The sequence below is a fragment of the Natator depressus genome, chromosome 2 (assembly GCF_965152275.1).
Source record: "Natator depressus isolate rNatDep1 chromosome 2, rNatDep2.hap1, whole genome shotgun sequence".
Taxonomy (NCBI): domain Eukaryota; kingdom Metazoa; phylum Chordata; order Testudines; family Cheloniidae; genus Natator; species Natator depressus.
This window is the reverse complement of record NC_134235.1, coordinates 39,033,671-39,054,214: the sequence shown is the minus strand read 5'-3', so window position 1 is coordinate 39,054,214 and position 20,544 is coordinate 39,033,671. Positions and strand designations below refer to the sequence as shown.

Below are 20,544 nucleotides of genomic sequence, written 5' to 3'. Positions count from 1 at the left end.
AACTTGATGTCCAAGGACCAGGGTATCAAATATTCTATGGAGACAGCCACAATCCATTAATTAGTCTGTGGGCTGAGGTATAAATTTAGAACCACATACAGTGGGTCTTCCGCTCATGTCTGTGAGTGGTTTGCAGAAATATCAATGGTAGATTATGGCCATTATGCAGTAATTCAACTTTTACTTATCAGTATTTATTACTTGTTCAGTACCTTATTGTCACATTCAGCATCACTCAGTCGGAAAATATGGTCCCTTTTTCTTTAGGTCTGTTGTAACTTTTGGTCTTTGTTTTTTTCCCTTTCCTAAGACAAGTTATAGCCACACAATGGGGTAGGGAAGCACTCCTGGGCCCGGAACTGTGCAGAGGATGTGAACCCCCCCGCCCCACCACCACCTCCCTAGGGACACCAGGCTCCATGCAGCTTTCCCCCCCTGCCTTCCCATAACAAATAAAAATTAAAAATTGTGGAACTAATACTACATTTGCCAGGCATCACTTTGATACTTTGCCCATATGTTATCCCCCTACCCCACCATTTGTTTATCTTGTCTTTTTAGTGTGTGAACTCTTTGGAGCAGGGACAGTCTCTTACTCTGTAGTACCTACCACAATGGAATTCTGATCTTGGTTGGTGCTGCTAAGCACTATAATGATAAATAAATATGATACTTCATTTTTCTTCCTTTTATCTGTCTGTATGTTTTTCCACCCATTTTATTCCTTGCAGGATTTCCTAATTCCTCCTCATGTGGGCTTCATTTCCACTCACTCTCCCCATCCAGGGTGTTAAAATGATCATAGAATCATAGAATATCAGGGTTGGAAGGGACCCCTGAAGGTCATCTAGTCCAACCCCCTGCTCGAAGCAGGACCAATTCCCAGTTAAATCATCCCAGCCAGGGCTTTGTCAAGCCTGACCTTAAAAACTTCCAAGGAAGGAGATTCCACCACCTCCCTAGGTAACGCATTCCAGTGTTTCACCACCCTCTTAGTGAAAAAGTTTTTCCTAATATCCAATCTAAACCTCCCCCACTGCAACTTGAGGCCATTACTCCTCGTTCTGTCATCTGCTACCATTGAGAACAGTCTAGAGCCATCCTCTTTGGAACCCCCTTTCAGGTAGTTGAAAGCAGCTATCAAATCCCCCCTCATTCTTCTCTTCTGCAGGCTAAACAATCCCAGCTCCCTCAGCCTCTCCTCATAAGTCATGTGTTCTAGACCCCTAATCATTTTTGTTGCCCTTCGCTGGACTCTCTCCAATTTATCCACATCCTTCTTGTAGTGTGGGGCCCAAAACTGGACACAGTACTCCAGATGAGGCCTCACCAATGTCGAATAGAGGGGGACGATCACGTCCCTCGATCTGCTCGCTATGCCCCTACTTATACATCCCAAAATGCCATTGGCCTTCTTGGCAACAAGGGCACACTGCTGACTCATATCCAGCTTCTCGTCCACTGTCACCCCTAGGTCCTTTTCCGCAGAACTGCTGCCTAGCCATTCGGTCCCTAGTCTGTAGCGGTGCATTGGATTCTTCCGTCCTAAGTGCAGGACCCTGCACTTATCCTTATTGAACCTCATCAGATTTCTTTTGGCCCAATCCTCCAATTTGTCTAGGTCCTTCTGTATCCTATCCCTCCCCTCCAGCGTATCTACCACTCCTCCCAGTTTACTATCGTCCGCAAATTTGCTAAGAGTGCAATCCACACCATCCTCCAGATCATTTATGAAGATATTGAACAAAACCGGCCCCAGGACCGACCCCTGGGGCACTCCACTTGACACCGGCTGCCAACTAGACATGGAGCCATTGATCACTACCCGTTGAGCCCGACAATCTAGCCAGCTTTCTACCCACCCTATAGTGCATTCATCCAGCCCATACTTCCTTAACTTGCTGACAAGAATACTGTGGGAGACCGTGTCAAAAGCTTTGCTAAAGTCAAGAAACAATACATCCACTCCTTTCCCTTCATCCACAGAACCAGTAATCTCATCATAAAAGGCGATTAGATTAGTCAGGCATGACCTTCCCTTGGTGAATCCATGCTGGCTGTTCCTGATCACTTTCCTCTCATGCAAGTATTTCAAGATTGATTCTTTGAGGACCTGCTCCATGATTTTTCCAGGGACTGAGGTGAGGCTGACTGGCCTGTAGTTCCCAGGATCCTCCTTCTTCCCTTTTTTAAAGATTGGGACTACATTAGCCTTTTTCCAGTCATCCGGGACTTCCCCGGTTCGCCACGAGTTTTCAAAGATAATGGCCAATGGCTCTGCAATCACAGCCGCCAATTCCTTCAGCACTCTCGGATGCAACTCGTCCGGCCCCATGGACTTGTGCACGTCCAGCTTTTCTAAATAGTCCCTAACCACCTCTATCTCCACAGAGGGCTGGCCATCTCTTCCCCATTTTGTGATGCCCAGCGTAGCAGTCTGGGAGCTGACCTTGTTAGTGAAAACAGAGGCAAAAAAAGCATTGAGTACATTAGCTTTTTCCACATCCTCTGTCACTAGGTTGCCTCCCTTATTCAGTAAGGGTCCCACACTTTCCTTGGCTTTCTTCTTGTTGCCAACATACCTGAAGAAACCCTTCTTGTTACTCTTGACATCTCTCGCTAGCTGCAGCTCCAGGTGCGATTTGGCCCTCCTGATTTCATTCCTACATGCCCGAGCAATATTTTTATACTCTTCCCTGGTCATATGTCCAACCTTCCACTTCTTGTAAGCTTCTTTTTTATGTTTAAGATCCGCTAGGATTTCACCGTTAAGCCAAGCCGGTCGCCTGCCATATTTACTATTCTTTCGACTCATCGGGATGGTTTGTCCCTGTAACCTCAACAGGGATTCCTTGAAATACAGCCAGCTCTCCTGGACTCCTTTCCCCTTCAAGTTAGTCCCCCAGGGGATCCTGGCCATCCGTTCCCTGAGGGAGTCGAAGTCTGCTTTCCTGAAGTCCAGGGTCCGTATCCTGCTGCTTACCTTTCTTCCCTGCGTCAGGATCCTGAACTCAACCAACTCATGGTCACTGCCTCCCAGATTCCCATCCACTTTTGCTTCCCCCACTAATTCTGCCTGGTTTGTGAGCAGCAGGTCAAGAAAAGCGCCTCCCCTAGTTGGCTCCTCTAGCACTTGCACCAGGAAATTGTCCCCTACGCTTTCCAAAAACTTCCTGGATTGTCTATGCACCGCAGTATTGCTCTCCCAGCAGATATCAGGAAAATTAAAGTCACCCATGAGAATCAGGGCATGCGATCTAGTAGCTTCCGTGAGCTGCCAGAAGAAAGCCTCATCTACCTCATCCCCCTGGTCCGGTGGTCTATAGCAGACTCCCACCACTACATCACTCTTGTTGCACACACTTCTAAACTTAATCCAGAGACACTCAGGTTTTTCTACAGTTTCGTACCGGAGCTCTGAGCAGTCATACTGCTCCCTTACATACAGTGCTATTCCCCCACCTTTTCTGCCCTGCCTGTCCTTCCTGAACAGTTTATAACCATCCATGACAGTACTCCAGTCATGTGAGTTATCCCACCAAGTCTCTGTGATTCCAATCACATCATAGTTCCTTGACATTACCAGGACCTCCAGTTCTCCCTGCTTGTTTCCAAGGCTTTGTGCATTTGTATATAAGCACAAATCACCAAAGCAATAGTTAATTTTGAAGATAAAAACTTCCTCAACCAGTAAACTTAATAGCGTCAGTTTTGTTGCATCCTCTTACTTTAAAAAACTGTCTTTTTAGTGGCAATAACTTTGCCCAGGGTGTTTGCCTGGGCAACAACTTTGCCCAGAGTTGAGACTTTTTCTGTTGATGCATTGTACAGATCTATTCAGATTTTGTTTAGCATTTTCTCTCAAAGGGAATATTCCCCATCTGTCACAGACACCAAACTCTCTGCTAGCTTTCTTGAATTTTGAGCGGTATAGGTTTGTCTCTCAGGTTTATTTGTTTTTATTAGTTGCTCATATAAAGCTAAATACTAGATTATTTCTCTAGCATTTTCTTTAAATGGTTTTTCTGTGGATATGTAGCTGCCTTGTAGAGGGGAAAAATTGAGGCTTTGTGTTTTATTTCTGTAATGTAGCTATGTGTGCACCCCCATATGTTACCCATTTGCCTGAAAAGAAGATGAAAATTGTTAGGTTGAAAAAATTGCAAAATGTAGGCAATTTTTGAGCGCTTCCTATGAGTGAAGCCTAATTGCTATCACTTGACTTAGATTGACCTAAAGGAGTCAAAACAAACACATTATTGGTTCAGCACTTACTGTATTTGTGGCTTGGTTCCTTGATCAAATTGGTGGATGAGTTTGGCATGCTCTTTAGCTAAACAGGATTTCCCTAACAAGTTTGGATGATTATTTCCCCCCTTCCCTCCCCCTTTTCTCTGTACTTGTTAGCTCTGGTTTTAGCTAGTTTCAATTTATAAAAGGCTAAAAGAGTTGATTTTGGGTAGGGAGACTGTGTGGAAACACAATCTAACAAATGGAAACAAGATTCTGATGTGGAGTGTCTCTTGAGACAGTGCACCTTGTGGAACAGAAGCTGAAACTTCACTATAGCAGAACACTTAAAGAGCATTCCATGTCTAGCAGGCTGTATGACAGCTCAGCAGTGAAAGAGAGTTACAATTTCTTTCTTTAAGAGTATTGTTTGCCTAGAAGTCATCTGTTTGTCTGGCCCGGTAGCCGCCAGAAACTGTTCCAGAGTAACTGGATGCTACTCTTGACATAGGAATCAATAATAGTCCCCAAATCCTACTATATTTCAGTATTAGACCCCATGCTATTTGAACCATGGATGATCTTTTTGTATGAAAGAGTAAAATATTTGGAAACTTTATATAGGCATTCTCCACTGATAATGTGACTTTGTTATAATATTGCATTCACACTGCAATTATCATGGTGTCAGGTTTTCTAGAATGGAATTCTGTTTTTAGCAGGGGATGTGGGGAATGGCTTTCAGACTAGAATTTGGTCTATAGGATTTTGGTTTTTGGTGGTAGTGGTATCATTTCCAATAACGCAAAAATTGGTTCATCAGCATTGCTTGCTGTCCACATACATTTGTGGTGGCTCAAGGCCTACATTCTTTCTTACATTTCACGAGGTAAGTGCATGTAAACACCTAAAGTTGGAACTGCTGGCATAGTCAATAATCATTACCAGTTACTCTGTGATACTTGAGTTTTTTGTCATATACGTTGTGAATCTAAATGATACATCTTCTTTTGGAATAAGAACCTGTATGGTACCACTGCTATCTGATAACTGTATGAAGCACATTGAGGAATTTGCTCAAAAAATGAATCTGGTAATTTCCCTGTACTGGCAATAATAAATACATTTGGGGCGGCAGAAAGTTGCAAGAAAAAAATGTGTGTGATGTTAACAGGATTCCTATTTAGATTTAATAACCTGAGATTGTTCAAGAACCCATTTGCTTACATAACGATTGTGCCCGTAGAACTGCCAAGGTCAGCATCAAGCTTGCATTGTCAACCATGTAAATGTTGATTGCACAAGTAAGAGATCTTTAGGGAATTTATTCCAGTAAATTTTATATGTGAGAATTAGTGTAAGTATTGTTTTATATTGGGTCCTTCCTTGTCTCTTCCTTCCATTTTCCCCTTTTTAACTTGTTCACCCACTCTCTCTTTTGATGTATAGCAAATGAAAAATCTATGTTGTAAATTAGATAGGACTACTTGGTCTATTTTGAATGATAAGTTTAAGCTTTTTATGCAGCTTAAACTTCCTCAGGACAAGATACAGAATGTAAACAGTTAAAAGCTCAGCGTGAATGAAAAATAAATTATAACAATATATTTAAATACTTTTTGATCAACTCTGTTTTTGCTCCCCAATGAATTTAATAAGTAAAAAGTCTTCAGATATGCCCTGCATGTAATTCTATTATAATACACCAACAGCTGTGTGTTTTATAGCTTTTCCTTTCATAGTCCAAAACTGATAAAAGATATGGCTGGCAAAACTCATCTCTTTATCCAGTACTCAAAGCTACAGGAATAGATAATTGCAGCTTTGCCCCTGAAGCTCTTGCTCAGCTTCACTAATCTAAAGCTTTTAGTTTGCATCACTACTCAGCAGTTATTTACCAGAATTACCAGAGATCCAGCAACTAGGTTAAGAATGGGTCTGAAACAGGAAGCCCATAATGGCTTCCCGGCCCAGGCAGCAAGCTGTATCAACCCCCTTCATGCTCCACTGCCACCACATGAGACTCAATCACCTTGCCCAGTACCAGCTTCACTGCTTGGTGACAGTGGAAGAGGGTGACACAGACCCCAGAGCTGAAGCCCAGATGCAGCATGTTACTCTCCTCTTCCCCATGCCTTGTAACAGGAGGAAAGGGGAAGAAAGAAGCAACTCCCAGGTTCCAAAGGCAAACAGATGGTGGGAATCCAGGCTGAAAGCATGCAAGGAGGGATGATTGTATCAGGGCCCTGAGGTCAAGGGGACCCCCCAAAACATCTGTGTGACAAAAAGTAAAATGGGAGGGGTGGGATCCCAGGAAATATAATGTATCCAGGCCCAAAATTTCTTTTGATGAGCCTAGTGGGGGTAAAGGAGAAATGGTTACTTTGAATGCTGCCTTAGCTCTTCACAGTTGAGTGTTTCCTTCCCCTATTCCAGAGGGCATCTTCACTGCTCCTGAACCCACCCACGCCCCACTCTGGCTAGCAGCAGGGTGAGCACTAGCTTGTCATCTTTTATAGTTCAATGCTTCTGGCTGGAAAAGATGGTTTTTTTTTTTTTTAAACCTTCTAATATAGTAATTACTAAATATTTGCAGTTTCTTGTGGTTTGGATAAAACTCCTGTTTGGAAAGTATTTTAATACAGCTGGGCGTTTGGCTAGGTATCCCTCTCATCCTCTTTTTAAATCAGTATCACAGCCATCACTATTTCGTCTTCATATGTTTGCCCATTGTATGTGTCCCATGTGGCTCTAGTTGAGAACTTATTCATGTGCATGAGGTATTAACTTCAATCCAGTTATATTTTTTTGGGTTTTTTAAAAGGAGAAAATGACTATGGCTTAAAATATTTATTTCCTCTGGTGGTGGTGAAGTAATTTTTGTGGGGGTTTTGACTGCTGTGCAGTATGTGTTGGGACAAAACAATCTCTCGCTGTCAATGTATATGGACACACACAGTCAAAACATAAGGTTGTTGTTAGTATCTCTATAAAATTCTTACTAGTAAAAATACTAAACCAAAAGTAGACATTAGTTTGTGTTTTTGGAAGATTAGGATGTGATAAAAATATTACTTGAATTTTATATGCACTGTTATCTTTTATAGTGGATAATAGAGTATCTGAACAGTCAGGAAAAAAAAAGTCAATTTCAAAACTCAAGTTGAATTTCTATGTGACCCATGTTGTTGTTTTAAGATGTACAGAAAATCAATTTGGACAGAGACTTTCCCTCCCCTCTGCAGATTCACACTGTTTTCTGCTCCCTCTGTGACACTTGAGATTGGTAATGGAATGCAGACCCTTTTGTCTCTGGGTCACCGGTTCAGAGCTGGCTCAGATCAACATCAGGAGTTTCCAGTTGCTGGCTTTCCTGTTGCCTGTATGAAACCAATGAATGGCTTATGTCCAGTTCTTAGTGGATAAGTGTCTAAATTCCCCCCAAAAAGCCATCAGTTAAAACTGTTTGGGTCTTCTTCAAGTAGTGACCCCAGAGCTGCTCCATTTCACCTCATTTGCTTACACCCCATGCACCTTTGATCAGAGATTTTTGGTTAGTAGTGCCTGTTTAACCTGTGTGTGAGCCCTAAGCATCCTCATGCCCTGTGCCGAGGCTATATGGGATTGCATGGTCAAACCACCCTCAGTTCCTTCTCAGCAGCCTTGGCCTTAGATGGCGCATTAGTATGCCTTTCTGTTTGAAAATACTCTTGTTCTTTCTGTCTTTCTTTCTTTCTGTCTTTCTTTCTTTCTCTTAGAGGGATTGGTCTCAATCCCTTCCCTCTTATGGGGGAGAACTTCCTCCTCACATCACCATTGCTCTGGGGTATACCAGGCTCTCTGGATTTCAAACAGTGCCTCTCTTCCTGGGAAGCTATCTAGGTCAGTGATGGGCATTCTCATTGTATCCTCTCCTTGGGGGAGTTGCATATTCCTCAAAATGCTCCATCTGCTCTGCTTTTAAGAGCAGGGCTAGGAAGAATCATGAGATAAGATTAAAACTTTTAATGATGGAGCGTTCTCTTTATCTGGCCTCAGATCCAGACCAGGACGCCTCCTTCTCTACCAGACATTAGTCTGGCAGTGAGCACAGTGCCCCTTTGACTTCAACATGTTTACCTGGATCTGCTCATGGTAAATCTTCAGAGAAGACCCATAAGAAGAGAACATATTCTTCTCAAGAGGAGCCTACTTCAAAGAAGTCTGACTCCTCCAAGTAAGACCATTTTAGAGACCTCATGTCCTGTCTAGGTACCTTGAGGCTTCAAGTGCCATCAATACCAACCTCATGTCCGGTGCTCCCTACTCTTCTAAAAATGGAGGCACCAAACATGCTTCGGTACTGAGATTATACTGCAGAAGCAGAGCGCTGCACCACAGCTGTCTAAGCACTTCTCTTCTGAGAAGGCAGTACCTACATGTCCTTTGGTGCCGTTTGTACCAACATCATCGTCCTAGATATTCTTGGTACCAAGTAAGTGCCATGCCTGTCATACAATCTCAGTGTCTCTTAAGACATCTTCATGGGTACTGACTATATTTACCAGGAGAGACCTACTAGAAAAGCTTATGTCCTCAGTACCAACAGTGGAAGTGGCTCTGTACCTCACACTTACGTGACACCACAGGAATTCATATATTCAGAGACCTCCTTTTTTCTGATAAAATGGAGTCTCCCTTGCTGGTCAGATATTTAACCCCACCTGAAGATTCTTCATGTCAAAGCTTGGCTCCTCAGTGGTTCATGGGAATAGAGACTTCCTGTTCTGAGGAGACACAAGAGGTATTAATGAACAATAGAAAGGAGTCCATGAGATACATTATCTTCAGAAAAGATTCAGCATTTGGTGTATTCAGAGATGTTCTCCACCTGCTCAGTAGTCCCTCTCGACCATTTTGGGATTACCTTCTAGAGTTCAAAAGACTGATTTATCTATTAGTTCCATCCTAGCGGTCATAACAGTCTTTCATTCCTCAGTTGAGGGATTCTCAGTTTTCACTTATCCCACAGCTGTGAGGTTTTTCAGAGGATTGGGGAACCTTTTCCCTCAAGTTAAGGAACCCACTCCAATTTGGATGTATTTCCTTATGCCTTATCAATTTTTTCCTTTCAGCCAATGGTTACTACTTCCCTCATTCATTTATCAATGCAGATGGCCTTTCTAGTGGCTATCACCTCTGCCCAAAGGGTTGGAGAAATGGTGGGGCTTCTCTTTTTATAGAATCTGTCCTATCTCGGGCCTCTCCTTCCGCCCCACCATCCCCACAAACATGATACAGTTCTCCGGTGACCTGGAATCCTACTTTTGCCATCTCCGACTCAAGGAATATTTCCACCACACCACTGAACAGCACACTAACCCACAGAAACCTTCCTACCAATGCTACAAGAAAAAGGATTCTACATGGACTCCTCCCGACAGTTGAAACAACAGAATGGACTTCTACACAGAGTGCTTCCGCCGACATGCACAGGCTGAAATTGTGGAAAAGCAGCATCACTTGCTCCATTACCTCAGCTGTGCAGAAGACAACGCCATCCACAGCCTCAGAAACAACTCTGACATTATAATAAAAAAGGCTGACAAAGGACGTGCTGTAGTCATTATGAATAGGTCAGAGTGTGAACGAGAGACTGCTAGACAACTCTCTGACACAAAATTCTACAGGCCATTACCCTCTGATCCCACTGTGGGGTACCAAAAAAAACTGCACCACTTGCTCAAGAAACTCCCTGAAGAAGCACAGGAACAAATCTATACAGACACACCCCTAGAGCCCCAACTAGGGGTATTCTATCTGCTATGCAAGATCCATAAACCTGGGAATCCTGGACGCCCCATCATCTCAGGCATTGGAAGCCTGACAGCAGGATTGTCTGGCTGTGTGGACTCTCCTCAGGCCCTACGCTCCCAGCACTCCCAGCTATCTTCGAGACACCACTGACTTCCTGAGGAAACTACAGTCCATTAGTGATGTTCCAGAAAACACCATCCTAGCCACTATGGATGTAGAAGCCCTCTAAACCAACATTCCACACAAAGATGGACTACAAGCCGTCAGGAACAGTATTCCCAATAATGTCACGGCAAACCTGATGGCTGAGCTTTGTGACCTTGTCCTTACCCACAACTGTTTAAGATTTGGGGACAATTTATACCTTCAAGTCAGCGGCACTGCTATGGGTACCCACATGGTTACTATAGTATGCCAACATTTTTATGGCTGACTTAGAACAAGGCTTCTTCAGCTCTTGTCCCCTAGCGCCCCTCCTCTACTTGTGCTACATTAATGCCATCTTCATCATCTGGACCCATGGGAAGGAGGCCCTTGAGGAATTCCATCAGGATTTCAACAATTTCCACCCCATCATCAACCTTAGTCTGGGCCAGTCCACACAAGAGATCCACTTCCTGGACACTACAGTGCAAACAAGTGATGGTTTCCTATACCGGAAATCTACTGACCAGTATACTTACCTACATGCCTTCAGCTTTCATCCAGACCACATAACACGATTCATTGTCTACAGCCAAGCCCTAAGATACAATCGCATTTGCTCCAACCCCTCAGACAAACACCTACAAGATCTCTATCAAGCATTCTTACAAGTACAATACCCACCTGCTGAAGTGAGGAAACAGATTGACAGAGCCAGAAGAATACCCAGAAGTCACCTACTACAGGACAGGCCCAACAAAGAAACGCCATTAGCTGTCACCTACAGTCCCCAACTAAAACCTCTCCAGCGCATCATCAGGGATCTACAACCTATCCTGAAAGATGATCCCTCACTCTCACAGACCTTGGGAGACAGGCCGGTCCTCGCTTATAGACAGCCCCTTGCCAACCTGAAGCAAATACTCACCAGCAACTACACACCACACAACAGAAACACTAACCCAGTAACCTATCCCTGCAACAAACCCTATTGCCAACTCTGTCCGCATATCTATTCAAGGGACACCATCATAGGACCTAACCACATCAGCCACACCATCAGGGGCTCATTCACCTGCACATCTACCAATGTGATATATACCATCATGTGCCAGCAATGCCCCTCTGCCATGTACATTGGCCAAACCGGACAGTCTCTACACAAAAGAATAAATGGACACAAATCAGACATCAAGAATTTTAACATTCAAAAACCAGTAGGAGAGCACTTCAAAGTGTCCATTCTTCAACAAAAAAACTTCAAAAACAGACTTCAGCGAGAAACTGCAGAACTGGAATTAATTTGCAAACTTGACACCATCAAATTAGGCCTGAGTAAAGATCAGGAGTGTCTGGGTCACTGCAAAAATAATTTCCCCTCTGTTGATACTCACACCTTCTTGTCAACTGTTGAGAATGGGCCACATCCGCCATTATTGAATTGACCTTGTTAGCACTGATCCCCCACTTGATAAGGCAACTCCCATCTTTTCATGTGCTATATATTTATACCTACTTACCGTATTTTCTACTCCATGCATCTGATGAAGTCAGTTCTAGCCAACGAAAGCTTATGCCCAAATAAATTTGTTAGTCTCTAAGGTGTCACAAGGACTCCTCGTTGTTCTTTTTATACTATTTTCCCCCACGGGTGCTCCACTATCTGCCCTCCTTCCCCTCTGCTTTGGAGTGCCCTTTGGGGATTTGCGGTAGAGAATGAACTGAGGGAAGTTCGATTGCATAGTCCTATATAATCTTGGTGCAGGACACGAGGATGTGTAGGGGGCATATGCGGGTCAAACGGGCACTGCTGCCAAAGGTATATGGGGTGTAAATGCACCTGAAGTGGGTAACCCATGGGGACACACATCTCAAAGAACTACAATTACTTCAAAAAGTGAGTAACCTCTCCTTTTTTTTATTGTCAGCCTCAGCAGAGAGATGAAAACTGAATGGACATGGAGATCGAACAACCTTATACCAAAAAATTCACCCTCCAGAATAAAGGGAGTTTACTTAACGTTTTAACTGGGGTGAGACCTCCTGGTTAATGTGCAGCACTTTCATAGCCCTTTAGAGAGTGATAGGGAGAGCTTCTAGAGGGATGTGCCTCCAGCCGTATTTGGGTAGGGGGATGGTGATCACACAAAAGTCACATCTATAGTTCTTTGAGTGATTGCGCATGTGTATTCCAATCTTAGTGTGTGTGCACCCCATACACAGTTGGAAATTTTCCCCTCGGCGGTACCTGTCAGAGCAGCTTGAGTGCCCTCTGCTGCCACTCACCCTTGTTTGCAGAAATAAAGGGTGGAGTTCCCTTGTACCCACTCATTTCCTTCTTATCATCCATAACAGTTGTTGGAATCTGTTGGTCTTACGTTAGGAAGATCTTTGCATTGTTTATTTTTGTAGATTGTTACCTGTTGGTTCATTGTTGTTATTGGTGGATAAAAATTTTTGCTCAGAGGGAAAATTTTTTTTCAGCTCCATATTTTTTTCAGCTCCATATGAGGAATGATTTGGTCATTGGGCTTCAAGCTCTATTTTTCAAGCTGATGTTTGAGAGTGACTTGCACTCCAGCTGTTTAACATGTCTGGATGAATCTCACATATGGGATCACTGTCAAATTTGTAAGGACTTCAAGCCTAGCAACAAAAAAAGATAGAGACGCCAGGCTGAAGTTTCTTTTGATGGAAACTGCCTTTGGAGCCTTTCTGCATGGAGAGGGCGCAGAGTACTTCGTTTCTGAGAGACAAGCTCCCTCAATGTTGGCTGAGTCCTGGCACCGCTCACTATCTCCAGTACAAAGGAGGAAACAAGGCTTTTAAGGAAGCAGTCAGGAGAGATCTACAGTGTGTAAGTTTACCAAGCAGGGAGATAGAAACTCAAGCAGAGTGCATTCAAATCTAAGCACTCCTCATCTCGGTTGTTGGCTAAGGAGGCACTGTTGACTGGGTAGTCACTGTTGAGTCAAGTACCTGAAGAGGTGCATTAAGTTTCTGCAGTGTTGTTGTCTTGTTACTCACCAGTAAGAAACTATGCCAGTACCATCCATGCCAAAGTCTTTTGCAGCAACAAGGGACTTGAGTTTGTCCGTGCTGGTTTCCCCGGTGGTGCAGAAAATTGCTCCGCTGGTACCATCAGCACACACTATCTCAGCTCCCTCAGTCTAGCACCTGGTACAGAATCAGTCTGTCATCTCTTGGAGCTCTCATCTTATGGTACTGTCGAGGGGAAAACTGGCAGTCATGGCCTCGCTTCAGTTGTCTCTGGGTTCTCAGCACTGGTCCCATCACTGGTGGTACCCTGTGGTCAAAGGAAGCTGATTTTTCATCTTCTGACTCAGGGATTGGCTCCTATGTCTCACAAGTGTCTAGTGCATCTCACTGCTCCCCTCCTAGAGCTAACTGCCCAGGATACTTCCAAGACCCTGAAGACTGTGCTGATGGGAACGTGTGGCTGGTAAGGCACTGAGGTCCAATGCCTTTTCAGTGGCCTTGTGAGAACCCATGGGTGTTTCCTCACATCTCCATGTCCTCCCCACACTACTGCCCTTCAGTTTCATTGATTAGGCTTGGGGAGTTTTCTTGTTGAGTTCATTGTGATCTCACACTCAGTACTGAGCAGGAAGTAACAGTTTGGGGGATCCTGTGAGTCAGTTGCCAGAGGAGACTCAGGCTATGGCTATACTTGCAGATGTAGAGTGCTGGGAGTTAAACCATCTCTCGGAGACAGCAACAGGGAAAGCGCAGCTGTGTGTTTAGACTGTCAGCTGCAAGCACAGTGGCATGGCCACATTAGCAGCTCTTGCAACGCCACAGAGAGCAGTGCATTGTGGTAGCTATCCCAGTATGTAAGTGGGTGCAGCATGCTTTTCAAATGGGGGGTGGGGTGGAGTGTGACAGGGAGTGTGTTGTGTGTATGTGGGAGGAGAGACTGTTTTGCGGGGCAGAGTGTATCAGTATGCTGTCTTGTAAGTTCAGACAGCAGCAGGGGGAAACCCCAACATCAGCCCTTCCCCTCCCTCCTCTCCCTCTCCCTCTCCCTCTCTCTCTCTCACACACACACGCACAAATGCGTGCCTCTGCAGCAAGAGCATTCCACAGTAATGGTTTGCTTTATGGCCCGGAGCAGATAACATGCTGGCTGTCAGAAACAGAGCTTTGAAAGGGGATATCCGCATGCCCGCAGCCGAGTTCAAAACAATGACCAGAGTGGCCACTTGACTTCAGGGGATCATGGGACGTTTCCAGAGGCCAATTACAGTGCAATAATGCAACACATCATCCACACTGACACCCAGGCATTTCAGCCAGGGCTCAGCAAGCTCTGTGCTTCTCGTGGAGGTGGATTACCAGGGGTGCTCCAGCTGTGGAGTCCAGGCGCTCTAAGTGCCGTGCCAGTGTGGACACCGCAGGAAATAGGGCATCCAGGGCTGATTTAATGCACTCAAACTTGCAAGTGTAGCAAAAGTCCTCAGCCTCAACCTCTGTTAGCTCCATACTCCTCTTCCCCAGATGAAGCAGTATCCATTGGAGTGTCCTAACCTACACTTGATAACACCAAGCCTTATACCAAGAGCTCTTAAAAAGGGTTGCCTCAGCCTTGGATATCCAAGTGGAGGGAAGTTTGGGGAGTTGTACCATAGACTTATTTACATTGTAACCACAGCTGGCCTGTCTTGTGTGGCCTTACCGATTAATGAGGCAATTTTAGAGCCCACCCATCAAGGCCCTGTGGCATACCCCCTCCTCCCACACCCAAGAGGGCTGAGCCTCATTACTGTGTATCCTGCCAAGGCATTGAGCATTTTTATGCCAGGGACGGCAGGCTGCTACTCCTAAATCAAAGGATGCCAAAAAACTTGTCCCGTTTGGTAGAAAAATCTTTTGTACAGCTGGGTTACAACTTATAATAGCCAACCCACAGGCTTTATTATGGCGTTATGACTTTAATATCTGGGACTCTATATTGAAGTTTAAGGATAAGCTGCTGAAGGTTGCAAAACAAGATTTTCACGGGTAGATGAAGGGAAGCTGGTGGCAAGAATATCAGTACAGGCCAGTTTGGATGGTGCTGATGGGCTGCTAAGATCATGGCCTCTGCCATTATCATGTGTGGCTGCTCATGGCTGCAGTCTTTGGGCCTGCTGTAAGAAGTCCAGCAAACTGTTCAGGACCAGCCATTTGAAGGGTCATCCCTCCGTCAGTTAGAGATGGATGAGAAACTTCATGGTGTAAAGGACTCCAGGATAATGTTGTTATGTTGGGTATGTATACATTGGCCTTGAAAAGAAAACACTTTCATCCTTAGCAGTCCCACTGATATTCATTCTTGTGCTTCTCCAGGATCTGCGAAGGAAAGAGTAGAGGTTATAGGCGCAGACCATATCCTCTTCCTACTGCAGCAGCTCCTGGTTCATCCAGACACTCTGTGGGGGTGCTAAACAAACATTTTGATGGGTTGGTCAAGGATGCCATACCATTCTCCAAAATTCCAGCCTCTTTGCTCTCTGTTTTCAAATAGTGTATCCTACTTCCTAGGTTCTTGGTCCCGAATTTCTTCAGACAAATGGGTTTTAAGCATCGTGGAAATGGAATACACCCTTCAATTTGTTTCTGTCCCTCCTTCCCATCTTCTTTCTCTGTCCCTCTTCAGGGACCACTCTCATAAGGAAGTACTCCTCCAGGAGTTACAATATCTCCTGCAATTGGGAGCCATAAAAGGGGTTCCATAGTGTCACAGAGGGTTCGGTTTTTATTCCCACTATTTGTTTACCTGAAAGCAAAGGGAAGTCTGACTGATTTTAGACCTGCCTCAATTCAACAGATATCTGAAAAATATGAAGTTTCTCATGGTTTTGCTGATTATTTTCCGATTATTCCCTTCCTGGAGACGGGTAGGCTGCCCTTGACTTATAAGATGTGTTCTTCCATGTAGTGATCTATCAGGGCTGTAGGAAGTATTAAGGTTCTTGGTAAACCAATCTCACTACCAGTTCATAATGTTCCCTTTTAGCCTCTTCACAGCTCCACAAGTTTGTAGAAAATGTATGTCAGTGGTAGCTGCATTTCTGAGGAAGTTGGCTGTGTAAGTGTATCCTTATAACTGGCTTGAGAGAGGCTGGTTCAGAGTTCAGGTACTATCCAGTGTAAGTCTTATCCAGTCAACCTTCAATGCACTGGGACTATTAATCAGCACAGAGAGGTCTATCCCGTCCTTAGTTCAGAGGATAGAATTCATTTGAGCAGTCCTGGACTTAACTCAAGCTAGAGCTTTCCTTCCATGGCCAAGATTTCAGACAATTTGATCTATCATTTTAGGTATCAAGGCTCACGTAAACACAAGAGCATGGAATTGTATGAGGCTTCTGGAGCACGTGGCCTCTTGCATATATACATAGTCTGTCATGCCAGGTTGCGCCTCAGGGAACTACAGATTTGGTTAGCCTCTGTATTCTCTTTGAGTTTTCACTCTGGAAGCTTTGTGGTGTGGATACCCTCTCAGATTTTAGCCTCTCTGGATTGGTGGACAAACCCTGTAAACATATGTGGTAGGTGTTCCCTTTGTCCTACATTAACCTTCATTGACATTAGTGACTGACAGACAGCATCTGCTCTGGGTTTGGGGGCTCATCTGGATTCTCTACATAGGCAAGGGTAATGGTCCATAAAGGACTTTTTGGACACACAAATGTCAGGGAGTTGAGAACTAGCCAACTGTTTTCGTTTGTGCTACAACTTGGCTAGTGTTACACCACCAAGCAGAGTGACACCACATTCAACAAGATTGTAAGTGACCTCTGCGTCCTTTCTGGCTCAAATGCTTATCCTAGACATTTGTAGGACAGTAGCTTCATCTTAAGTACACACGTTTGCATCCTATTATGACATCACTCAGCATTCTAAAGACGAGGAGAGATTTGGGCAAGTTGTCCTCCAGTCCTTATGCAGATAGACTTCAATCCTACCTCCTGATTTCGTTACTTGTTAGTCGCCAAGAGCGGAATGCACATGTGCAATCATTCGAAGAAGGAAAAATGGTTACTAATCTGTTCTGTAACTGTTGTTCTTCGAAATATGTTACACATATCTATTTCACAGCCTGCCCTCTTGCCCATTCATGTGGGAATTTCTGACAAGAAGGAACTGAGGGGGTCAGGGTGGCTCTGGCCTTTATTCTTGCACATAGGGGGGTGTGCAGCAGCAGTGGGCACTCGAGCTGCTCCAAATGGTACCACTGAGGATAAAAATTTCCTACAATCATGCGCAGAAGGCACACACACCAAAAGTGGAAAAGACATGTACAGCATATCATGAAGAACATCAGTTAAGGAACAGGTTAGTAATAGTTTTTTCTCTTCCTGGCTCTGCTTCATGCTATAGTGGTCTCTTGACACTAACCCTGTAACAACTTCTTCAGTCTCCTCAGCTGGTTCCTCTTCAGTTGCAATATTTGGGATAAACTGAAACCACCTCCTTTCCCACCATTCAGTCATGTGACCCCTTTCCTTTACTGACTTTGAACCTCTTTCCACACAGAACTGAACTCCCTTGATCTCATCTTAATTAATTCTTCTTTGCTTAATTTCTGCCCTTGTTTCCTTTTATCAGAGCTTGAAAAAATGACTTAATATCCACTAACCAGGGAGAAAAAAACCCGTGCTGCCTTGTCCTCTAAATCTCACACTGCAATTTAAAATGGATGAAACCGTTGTGTATGGTTTATAGTCCTGTCTATATTTAATTATAAATTATTATAAATGAACTTTGTATTGAAACTTTGCAGCTGTAACTTACAACAGCTCTCATTTTTATATACCATGTTTCCCTTCTTGGCTTCCCTTCCCTTCTTGGTTTCTGCTCCTCTCCTTCCCACCTCCTCTTTTTTGAGCCGCGGATTTTTGCAGATTTTGGAAGATAGCACTGCATTAGTTTACATGGTACTCCTATTTGCAAGGTGATCTGAACAACCATAAGGATTAAAACCTTTTATTTAAATGGCAACTCAGATTTGCAGGAGTTGATGGTACTCAACTCAGCAAAGCTTTCTAATAAGTTAAGAAGGGTGTATTTTTCCAACCTTGCTTTTTATTATCTCTCTTTTCCTTCTACTCCTTGTTTTATTCCTACATTTTGTGCTGTGTTGTTTCCTTCCTCTTTTTTCTACTTATACCTTTTGTGATGTTGCCTCTTTCCTTCAAACCTGGAGAGTCCTGTTTCTTCCTAAAAATCAGGTCACTTGACGTCTTTAGATTTTTCTTCAAAATTCACTTATTTTGTTAGCTTTCCACTGCTGAGCTCTAATCCAGGGCCTTCTATTGAGCTCTTCCTTTACCCTTTCTCAAAATAAATATCAAGACCCATAAGATACAGGAATATACAACATAAAAAAAATCACAATAATTTGTTGTTTTCCTTGTTCCTTGTCCTGTTCCTCCTCTTTCTTTGGTCAATTATTTTAATTTCTTGTGTGTCTAATTTAGATTTTCACTTGTTTTACGATAGTGACTGTTCCTCCCTCCCCATGAAGCAACATGCCCACATGCAGTGATAATATTTAGGCAACATTATACTGTAAATATATTCAGGCTATTTGTCAGTAACTAAGATGGCCAGCTCTGCTTCTGCCTACGTGAGTTTTAACAGGGAAATCCCAAAATTTAGATTGGGTGCAGAGCAGGAAGGAGAACCATACAGAAAAGAATGAAAATGGGTATATAAAATGGGAAATTATTTCAAAATAAAAAAACAATTAAAAATACCTTCGACTCATTTTCTTCCTTCACACTCAATTCTATTCCATTGACGTCACTGGATGGTTTGTCATGAACATCAGTGGGAGCAAGATCATACCATTCTTATTTACTTCAATACCTGTTGTCTCTTTTCCCTCCCTTCTGGTCAACAGGGGTTTTGTTCCTAGAATATATGCCATATGTTATTTAGTTTGTGTTTTTATTGTTTGTCAGAGAATTCGTCTCTCAATTTATTTTGAAACAGCCATCAGCCATTAACTTCAGTGTTTTTGCATTATGTATTTCTGTAGCGCCTTGAGTTCAGGGCCATATTGAGTTAGGAGCTGTACAAACATGAAAAAATAGTAACCTTCTTGTCCCAAAGAGTTTACTATCTAAGGTTTTATCTCATAAACAGGAAGGACTCTCAAGTTGTCATTAAAATTGTGAGTACCCTGAAGGGCAGAAAAGAAAGCAGTAAATAGAAAAATAATGTGATACATTAAGCCCCAAATTAGGAGGAAAAGAAACCAAAATAAAGGCCAACATCATTATTTGACATTAAGTTAAAAGTTCTTCTGTGCTAAAACTGGGTGCTATTTTTGAGTATTGTGAATTATATGGTGGAGTTACAGTACACATCTCTGAAAATAAGGGAATATTGTATAATTAAGATTAATATAGTGTATTTATAGGGTAGCAATCACCATAGTATACAGGCATCAGCATACGACTGTGTTGAACTTTCATTGCTGTGGGTTTTAAAAACAAAGCTTTCCTCCCACTTTTCATAAAATTGAACTTTAAAGTTGTAAGATTGCCTTACTTAATGAGATTTGGTTTGAAACTTTATGAATAGCCTCAATGACGGAGAACCGAATATGACTGAAAAACATGTACCATAGAGAAAAACGTTTGAAGTGCATAGCATTTCTGTAATCATAATGGAAAATATTGGTGAAAGTCATCAGAGCTCAGATTTGCTACCTTAAAATCTAAAAAAACCAATTTTTTAGGAGCTTAGGAAGCCTTAGCGGGAAACTTTTATTTATAAAAATCTATATTGGTATTAATGAGACTAGAGACAAGAGAATGGTGTGTAAAACTTACCCCAGATAACTGCCTGCATATTATAATTGTGAACATTGCATAAAAGAAGAGCCTTTAATCACTGTTGAGTTGAAATTTGATTTATATTTTGTGTCAAAAGGTGTAGAAGATGAAACAGGTTCAGATATGCAATATTCTACCCAGTATATTAACCAAGAACCCTACATGCATCAAGATGATGATCAGCAGCAGGGATGGGTTTCCTGGGCCTGGTCTTTTGTCCCTGCTATTGTGAGTTATGATGATGGAGAGGATGACTATACTGGAACAGAAGGTGGAACAATACTGCATCAACACAAATCCCAGGCCCTTAAGGATCCTATTGTTTCTATTGGGTTTTACTGCACAAAGGCAACTGTGACTTTCAAGGTAAGTACATCTCTACATTATAGTCTAATAATTGTTTTGCAGAGCAATGAATTAATGTATTAGATTTCAGTGTGTGGTTATTTGTCTTTTTAATAAAGAGAGGAAAGACTTATATTGCTGAAAATATGAAGCAATTGAACAGTTTTATTCTTCATCA

General features: G+C 43.1%; 1 protein-coding gene across 1 annotated transcript in view; it reads left to right on the top strand.

Annotated features, from left to right (window-relative positions):
- Nucleotides 1–20,544, top strand: part of VPS13B (vacuolar protein sorting 13 homolog B) — a 913,989-nt gene that overhangs the window by 140,177 nt on the left and 753,268 nt on the right. Inside the window, exon 8 of the mRNA XM_074944046.1 lies at nt 20,119–20,387. Coding sequence (XP_074800147.1) covers nt 20,119–20,387 — 269 coding nt within the window. The remainder of the gene's footprint in view (nt 1–20,118; nt 20,388–20,544) is intronic.